At 44.3% G+C, this 9,248-nt stretch overlaps 1 protein-coding gene and 1 pseudogene across 3 annotated transcripts; both read right to left on the minus strand.

Moving 5' to 3' along the window:
• Nucleotides 1-228: 228 nt before the first annotated feature.
• LOC311100143 (SKA complex subunit 1-like) lies at nt 229-4,881 on the minus strand (annotated as a pseudogene). The gene is made up of 5 exons (XR_014615720.1): nt 3,140-4,881; nt 2,792-2,889; nt 2,546-2,680; nt 2,224-2,394; nt 229-1,984 (listed from the first exon to the last, which is right to left on the minus strand). The product of XR_014615720.1 is annotated as an SKA complex subunit 1-like (transcript).
• A 1,360-nt stretch (nt 4,882-6,241) lies between these two features.
• On the minus strand, nt 6,242-7,835 carry LOC311100136 (uncharacterized protein). 2 transcript variants are annotated; one of them, XM_084140910.1, is made up of 4 exons: nt 6,961-7,835; nt 6,800-6,862; nt 6,659-6,724; nt 6,242-6,535 (listed from the first exon to the last, which is right to left on the minus strand). In XM_084140910.1, exons 1-4 carry the CDS (start codon nt 7,811-7,813, stop codon nt 6,327-6,329), a joined length of 1,191 nt encoding a protein of 396 aa, XP_083997036.1. In that variant the 5' UTR covers nt 7,814-7,835; the 3' UTR covers nt 6,242-6,326. The 2 variants fall into 2 exon arrangements, with proteins under 2 accessions (XP_083997036.1, XP_083997037.1); XM_084140911.1 differs by lacking the exon at nt 6,800-6,862.
• Nucleotides 7,836-9,248: the final 1,413 nt, after the last annotated feature.

A 9,248-nucleotide genomic window follows, 5' to 3' on the forward strand; every position in this document is an offset into this window, starting at 1 on the left:
AAATAAATAAATAATCTAAACCAGGCACATAAACGTTAACAGCCTCAACCACTATTCTCAATAGAATTAGGTTTTTTATTTTCACCCCCTCTCTCAGTCAATACTGTCCTGTTGTAGCCAATTACAGTCAGGTCCATAATTATTGCCACCCTTGATAAAGATGAGCAAAAAAAGACTAAAATAAATACAAATACTGAGCTATAATGTGTGCTAACCCCCCCCCCCCCCCCCCCCCCCCAAAAAAAAGGGGAAATTACATTTTATACAATTGCTCAGAGAAAGAGATTTTGTTCTACAAGTTTTGCTTTAGAAGTGTCAAAATTATTGGCACCCGCTTTCAATACTCTAGCACCCTCCCCTTGCGATGATAATGACACAGCTGTTTTCTTTGGGGGGGGGGGGGGGGGGGGGGGGTCTTAGACCATTCCTCCATACAGAATATTGTGCGGCCAAGTGGCAGCCACCTGGCTGAGGCAACCAGGTGTTATTTCGACTTCATAGTGTGGAAATATAAAAAAAAGCAGGAAAATCACGTTAACTGCACTTCCAGTTTAAACAAAATGTATTTCTTTGAGCAATTATAGCTCAGTATTTGTATTTATTTAATACAGTATTTTTTGCTCATCTTTATCAAGGGTGCCAATAATGACATTATTGATCATAGTCTGCTGCTGGAAAAACGTATGTGTTATGGCTTTACACCCCTTGCTATAATGTGGATAAAGAGTTACTTGTCTAACAGAATGCAGAGGGCGTTCTTTAATGGAAGCCTCTCAAACGTAATACAGGTAGAATCAGGAATTCCCCAGGGAAGCTGTCTAGGCCCCTTACTTTTTTCCGTCTTTACTAACGACATGCCACTGGCTTTGAGTAAAGCTAGTGTGTCTATGTATGCAAATGACTCAACACTATACACGTCAGCTACTACAGCAACTGACAACACTTAACAAAGAGTTGCAGTTAGTTTCGTAATGGGTGGCAAGGAATAAGTTAGTCCTAAATATTTCCAAAACTAAAAGCATTGTATTTGGGTCAAATCATTCACTAAACCATAAACCTCAACTACATCTCGTAATGAATAATGTGGAAATTGAGTAAGTTGAGGTGACTAAACTGCTTGGTGTAACCCTGGATTGTAGACTGTCATGGTCAAAGCATATTGATACAACAGTAGCTAAGATGGGGAGAAGTATGTCCATAATTAAGCGCTGCCCTGCCTTCTTAACAACACTATCAACAAGGCAGGTCCTACAGGCCCTAGTTTTGTCGCACCTGGACTACTGTCCAGTAGTGTGGTCAGGTGCCACAAAGAGGGACTTGCAGTTGGCTCAGAACAGGGCAGCACGGCTGGCCATTAAAAGTACACGGAGAGCTAACATTAATGACATGCATGTCAGTCTCTCCTGGCTTAGAGTGGAAGAGAGATTGACTTCATCACTGCTTGTTTTTGTAAGAGGTGTTGACAACCTGAATGTACCGAGCTGTCTGTTTGGAATACTGGCACACAGCTTGGACACCCATGCATACCCCACAAGACATGCCACCAGAGGTCTCTTCACAGTCCCCAAGTCCAGAACAGACTATGGGAGGCTCACAGTATTACATAGAGTCATGACTACATGGAACTCTATTCCACATCAGGTAACTGATGCAAGCAGTAGAATCAGATTTTAAAAAACAGGTAAAAATACACTTTATGGAACAGCGGGGACTGTGAAGAGACACACACAAAGGTATAGACACAAGCATACGCACACATTGTGATATTGTTGTATGGTGGTATTAAACATTTTGGGGATCCCTAATAAATACAAATACAAATGACAAGCTCCCTTTCTCCATCTCTGCTCCTTTCACAGCAGGACGTAGCGTGTGATACCTCCTCCTCGCTGCTCTCGCAGACGCTGGCATGTTGAGGATGCCCTGGAAGCGCTTGTCACCCGAGTGAACTCTTTAATGTCCGCCTCTACAATGAAAAACAGACCTGTAGGGGAACACAGGAGTATTGAGACAGGAAGTTAGTTAGTTCCCATCAGTATGCAGGCGGCCATCCTTGATCAAATGTTGTCAGAACAATAGTATCTGTGTCAGAAGATAATGTCCCTTTCTTGGAAGAAATTACGCAACTCCTACAACTGCAGCAATGCAATGATCAACCGTGTTGTGTGTCATAGGGAAACAAAGCACAGAGACTTCTTTAGAACAGTAGTTTGAGTGAGGTACCTTTAGTGTCCTTGTTCTCTTCCTCCTTAATAATCGCTGATGAAGCTTGCGTGTGGCATTATTCAGGATTTTACTGGCTGGTGCATGATTTTGTACTTCCCTGTTGCGGCTGTGTTAATGCTTTCCACAGCAGCGTTCAGTTGGTCATATGTCACACAGCCTTTCATGTACCTAGAGAGCGAAAGAGAGATACAGAGGAAAGAGATATATTATAAACATTTTTTATTTATTTTTTTACTGGTAAAACTGCCAGATCTGCAGTAACATCTTAAATAAATAAAAGCTGCACTACAGTATACAGATAGTCTTGAGGGGGACTCATTGAGGGATGGTCTTAAACTCTGGGCAGGTGATGAATTCCATCTCTCTGATCTGGTTCTTGGAGGTTTTCCTGGGGTGCTCCTGCTGGGCTGGTTGCACATCCACAGGTCCACTCTGACTCACAGGCCCGCTTCCACTGGGATATCAAAGGAGGCAAAATAGAGGACAAACACATTTACAATTCATTTGGTTGGTACTCTGTAGCTTCTCCTCTTATAACATCCTCCAACACACACAGTATCCTTACTAGACTGCTGGCTGTGCCTTCCTTGACATGTGTGTGGGCATGTTGTCCCTAAGGTGCTTTCCATCCTTCACATCCTTCAGGAAGCACTCCTCTAGTTCCTGTGACAAAAAGAACAGTCAATCATTATCAGTCTAGGTTTATAATTACAACTCGGATTTCACACTGACATAAAGGACAAATAGCGTACTTTAAGATATTGCAATCCAGACAAGCTAAAAAGGATCCGTCTAAAAATGCAATGTGAAGCATGCATGCAAAACCTTTAAATTCTTCAGTAGGTATTTTTGGCGGCCAACACATTTCTCAAACTGGTCAAATGGGCTTTGGCTGGGCCATTCAAGGACTTACACGTTCTTGTTCTGAAACCATTCCAGCATTGCTTTGGCTGTATGCTTGGGGCCATTGTCCTGTTGGAACGTAAATCTTTGCCCTAGTCTAAGGTTATTTGCACTCCGAAGCATGTTCTAATCAAGGATTTGCCAGTATTTGGCTCCATTCATTGTTCCCTTACCAGTCTCCCAGTCCCTGCCGCTGAAAAGCATCCCCATAGCATGATGCTGACACCACCATGCTTCACGGTAGGGATGGTGTTCGACGGGTGATGAGCTGTGCCTGGTTTTGGCCAGACATAGCGCTTTGCATTCAGGCCAAAGAGTTCAATTTCTGTCTCATCAGACCACAGAATCTTTTGCCTTCTCAGTCTTTCGCATGCCTTTTTGCAAACTCTAGGCGTGCTGTCATGTGCCATTTTCTCAGGAGTGGCTTCCGTCTGGCCAATCTCCCATGAAGCCCATATTGGTGAAGACTGTTGTCCTTCTGACAGGTTCTTCCATCTCAGCCAAGGAACTCTGCAGTTCTGTCATTGGTCATTGGGTTCTTGGTCACCTTCCTGACCAAGGACCTTCTTGCCCAGTTGCTCAGTTTGGTTGGACGGCCAGCTCTAGGCAGAGTCTGGGTAGATGAATATTTCAATGATGTGCTCTTGGAAACTTTCACACAAATTGTTTTATATCCTTCCCCAAATATAAGCCTCATCACAATTCTACACTGAACAAAAATATAAACGCAATATGTATAGTGTTGGTCCCATGTTTCTTGAACTGAAATTAAAGATCACAGAAAAGTTCCATATGCACAAAAATTGAATTTCTCTCTTTTTTTGCACAAATTTAGGGGCGTGGATCAGAAAACCAGTCAGTATCTGGTGTGACCACCGTTTGCCTCATACAGTGCCACATCTCCTTCGCATAGAGTTGATCAGGCTGTTATTTTGGCCTGTGGAATGTTGTCCCACTCTTCAATGGCTGTGCGAAGTTGCTGGATATTGGCGGGAACTGGAACACGCTGTCGTACACGTCAATCCAGAGCATCCCAAACATACTCAATGGGTGACATGCCTGGTGAGTATGCAGGCCATGGAAGAACAGGGACATTTGCTTCCAGGAATTGTGTACAGATCCTTGCGACATGGGGCCATGCATTATCATGCTGAAACATGGTAATGGCGGCAGATGAATGGCACAACAATGGGCCTCAGGATCTCATTACGGTATCGCTGTGCATTCAAATTGCCATTGATAAAATGCAATTGTGTTCATTGTCTGTAGTTTATGCCTGCCCATACCATAATCCCACTGCCACCATGGGGCACTCGGTTCACAATGTTGACATCAGCAAATCGCTCGCCCACATGACGCCATACACATGGTCTGCAGTTGTGAGGCCGGTTGGACGTACTGCCAAATTCTCTAAAATGACATTTATGGTAGAGAAATTAACATTCAATTCTCTGGCAACAGCTCTGGTGGACATTCCTGCAGTCAGCATGCCATTTACACACTCCCTCAAAACTTGCGACATGTGGCATTGTGTTGTGACACAAAACTGCACATTTTAGAGTGCCCTTTTATTGTCCCCAGCACAAGGTGCACCTGTGTAATGATCATGCTGTTTAATCAGCTTCTCGATATGCCACACTTGTCAGGTGGATGGATTATCTTGGCAAATGAGTAATTTTCACTAACAGGGATGTAAACAAATTTGTGCACAAAATTAGAGGAAAATAAGAGTTTTGTGCATATGGAACATTTCTGGGAACACTTTACATGTTGCATTTATATTTTTGTTCAGTGTAGTTTCTCCTCCGACATGCACTGTCAACTGAAGGACCTTATATAGACTGGTGTTTCTTTCTAAATCATGTCCAGACAATTGAATTGGCCACAGGTGGACTCCAATCAAGTTGTGATGACGTCTCAATGGTGATCAATGGAAATTGGATGCACCTGAGCTCAATTTGGAGTGTCATAGCAAAAGGGGTGTGAATACTTATTTGCAAAAATGTCTAAAAACATGTTTTCACTGTCATGGGGTATTGTGTGTAGATGGGTGAGAAAAAATTATGTAATCCATTTTGAATTCAGGCTGTAACAACAAAATGTAGAATAAATCATGGGGTATGAATACTTTCTGAAGGCACTGTAACAAACTCAGGCATTTAGGCTACTTCACGTCTTCCCCGATCATAGCCCAAAATATAAGGCTTGATTACACCGATGTTTGTTGTAATTTGTCTTAAAAAACAATGCTTTAGGTACAGTACGGTATAACCTTAGAATTAGTATTCCTTTCGTAATGATTTAGCTAGACTTTATCGGATGAATGTATAGATTAATATATGTATCTATACATGTATCCATTTGATGACGTTACAGTTTATACTAGGGAAACGTGTTAGCTAGTTTGCTAGTTACTCCGTTGTAAATAAAACGTAAGTAACAAAATTGACAGTTAAAAGCATAGCTATGAAGCTTTTGACTTATGTTCGTTCTTGTAAACTTTGCTTTGCCCGTATTATCGTCATATTCAACAGCGTTTAAGAAATATATTACCTTCAACAGTGTTATCTTGTGATCAAGCCTTCAATGTTTTGTGATTATTGGTGTCGTAAAAATTTTAGCTAACGGTTTAGCAATTAGCAAGTTTGACATTTCATTTGAAAATATTACTGTTATCTGCTTTTGATAAGCGGTTTAGCAAAAAAAATACGTCCCGTATTATCTGTATACGGCCCCCAGTTATTGGGCACCTTACTATTTTGTTCAAGTACAAGATATATCCGTTTAATTTTGTTGAAAAAAGAGACACCAACCACGTACCCGAAGTGTTTACTAGATAGCTGACTAGTTGGCTAGTCTTCAGGTAAAAAATAATGACTTGCCTGTCAACTTTTCATTGCGTAGCCCGGTGCGCCCTCTTGTGGACTCTTAAAAAATGGTTATTCACCAACATATTCAGTGTTGTAACCAAATGAAATATGAGTATTAATAATTTACATCAAATACACTTTAATTTCAGTTATGTGCATTAACATAAAACAATGAAAACACTGTTGGAGTTTGTGTTGCAGAGGTGCACTTGGAATGTAAAGGAAGAAATACACAAGATGGGTTCAATAAATATATATATTATATTTTAGACATTTATTTTTTTGAACAAATAAATAATTTCATATGAACACAAACAAAACAAACAATTAAATCTCGACCTCCATCCCTATATTGTCACAAAAATCACAATAAAAATCCAGCTCCACCGCTACCTCTTGATCCCACTGCACACACCTGCAGTGGAACCAGTGCTGGCAAAAGTCACAGCACACCCATGGCACCTCGGATCTACACTCCTGAGGGGAGCTTGCAGGCGGATCACGCTCCCCGCAGCGAGCACAGCAGGTGGTGTCTTCTTTTATAAAAAATTAAATAATAATACAAATTGATTAATATGGTTTTGCAAAATGTAGAAGTTCTTCAACAACAATAGTAATTGATACAACTGAGAGAGCGAGAAAAACAGATTATGAAGTACCTGAGAGTGGTGCCATGGGTGGTGTGACAGATGTGACCGGTGTAGCTTTTCTCTTCCTTTTCTGTGCTGCAGTTTGAGAAAAAGTAGTGTTAGACAGAGCATGTTGCATGAAAACCCTTTTCAACTTTTTTAAATCAATACCTCTGGAGGAAGCTGCAGAGGTTTTGGAGGAGGCGGAGATGACTTGAGGGCTGGTGCTATTTACTGTAGATATATAAAGATATATATATATATTTTTTACATTGCTGTTTTATAAAACAGATAACAAACAGTCATTTTTTCGTAATTTAACATGTGTTTACCTGTGGAGGTGGTGGTATTCAAATTGCAGGGGGCAGGGACACCAGACGAGGCTGCTATGGTGGTGTGACCAGGGGAGACGGAGGAGGAAGTTGGTCCAGAGGAGGCCGTGTTGGTGGTGACAGACATGGGGGGTGGTGTGCATTGGGGTGGTGGTGGACAAAACCGCCGACGATGGCTTGGAGGAGCTGGTGTTTGTAATGGTGGGGTTGAGGGGCCGACGATGGTGTGGCCGGGAGAGTAGGCATGTGGCCTTCTTCTGCAGCTGGGGACTCTGGCGGCTCCTACAGGTGTTGCACACTGGGAGGCACTGGCAGTGGTGATGCAGCTGTCAGGAGTGGTTCCAGCAGGGGGTCCAGCAGAGGCGATGGCGTCAATGGTCTCATCCATGGCAGCCCTCTCCTGTGCCCTCTGTGTTCTGAGGGCTGCCCGACGCTCTTTCTCCTCTGCCCCGGCCCTCTCCTTCTCACCCCTCTCCTGCCACTGGCGCGTGTATTCCTCCCCGGTGAGGCATGTGGCGACCACAGGGAGTCTTCTGTATCGGTCCAGCCGATACTTCAGGACAGTAAGGATGTGCCCCAGGTCCTTCGCTATCAGCCCCCCCTCTATTAGGGGGTGCTCTTCTAGAGCTAGGGATAGGACTGGAGCAGCGGCTGGGACTGGGGCAGGGGCTGAGGGTCCTCCTGTGGTCGCTGGGGAGGAGGTGCTGATGGATGGCACATTGCTGCTGGTTCCAGTAGAGGCGGTGTTGGGACCCGGTAGGGTCCGAGACGGCATTAAACGGGACCCTTCAATGGCTGAAGGGTCAAAAGGGAAGAGGCCACACTTCTTAAACCCTTCCACCACATAGCGCATGTCCTTGCATCGCTGGTACGGGTAGCGGAATACTCTGGCAAATTCTGATTTGTTTACCATGTAGGAGTGGTCAAAATGGCTAAGGTCTCCAGCTACCTTGGAGAACTCAGCCTTTAAAGGGCAAAAGTATGCCACGTCCAGCGGCTGCAGGACATGGGTGCAGTGTGGTGGAAGACAAAGAAGTATAACCCCTTCCCTTAGTGCCACCGCGAGCACTTCCGGGTCCATGTGGCTCTTGTGCCCATCAAAGAGGAGAAGGAGAGGGCGCTCTTTCACTGCATACTTAATGAAGTGCTGAAACCACTTCCTGAACAGGTCCCCGTCAATGTAGCCACTGCTTGACCGTCCATACAAGGCTTGGGGGGGGCCTCCCAGTGTGTAGTGGCCACCGGGGAAACACTTGGGGTAGATGATAAACGGGGGGATGTCCTCCCCAGTTGCGTTGAAGCAGGCCAGCACTGTGATGTGCTCCTTGGTCCCCGGAGCCTGCTGGTACACGTGTTTTGCGCCCCGGGGAGCCAGCACTTTGTGCCTGCTCTGGTCGCTACGAAACCCAGACTCATCGCAGTTATAGATTTGTCTGGGTTTCTCCCTCAACCCACTCTCCTCCAAGTGCTTCTCATAAGAAGTGAAGAAGGTGTCCATCGTCGGACGTGTGGCACACTCAGCTCTCCCCCTGTCCAGGGTGTCCGGCCTCCTCATGCTTAGGTTCTTGTGCCTCCTCCTGAACATTTCCCACCACCTCTTCCCCAGTGGTGGGATTGTTTCCCCTGGGTGCCGAAACCTACAATAGAATAGAATATATAATTGTCCATCCAGGATGAAAATGTTTGTTTTGGCATCACCATACACATCCACATTTACATCACACACATTGATAACAGTCAGTCCAGCATTCTACATACATAAACACATAGAACACCAAATACCTGCGTATTTTGTCGGCGTATTTCATCAGCCTCTGTCTGGTGAAGGGGAACCCATGGCTGGCGCAGTAGATACAGTACTGCACCAGAGACTTTTCATCCTCTGGTGCAAGCAATGTGGGTGGTCCACTGCGACAACCATGGGTCACCCGGCCGCTCAGCCTGTCCGCCAGGGTCTGCCGAGGTACACCATGCACCTTGGTAGATAAGAAAAGAAAACTGTTACTAGCAGATAAAATTCACATACACATGGTAATCTCCTAAAAACAAAAGATGCCTAACCTTGGCAGCCTAGCGGATAGCCATCCCTGCCCCGCAGTCCTCCATGGCATGGAACATGTCCACCTCACTCCACTGCTTCCTCTTGACTTTCTCCATGCTGCAGTGGTAAATACATGTAGCTAAATAACTTTGCATACTATACACATTTTAGAAAGATAACTCAATCTGAATATGTATAAACATTTACATTTCAAAGCTAAGGCATTGAAAGGTGATGAAAGTTTTCA

The sequence above is a fragment of the Coregonus lavaretus genome (assembly GCF_964263955.1).
Source record: "Coregonus lavaretus genome assembly, chromosome: 24".
NCBI lineage: Eukaryota > Metazoa > Chordata > Actinopteri > Salmoniformes > Salmonidae > Coregonus > Coregonus lavaretus.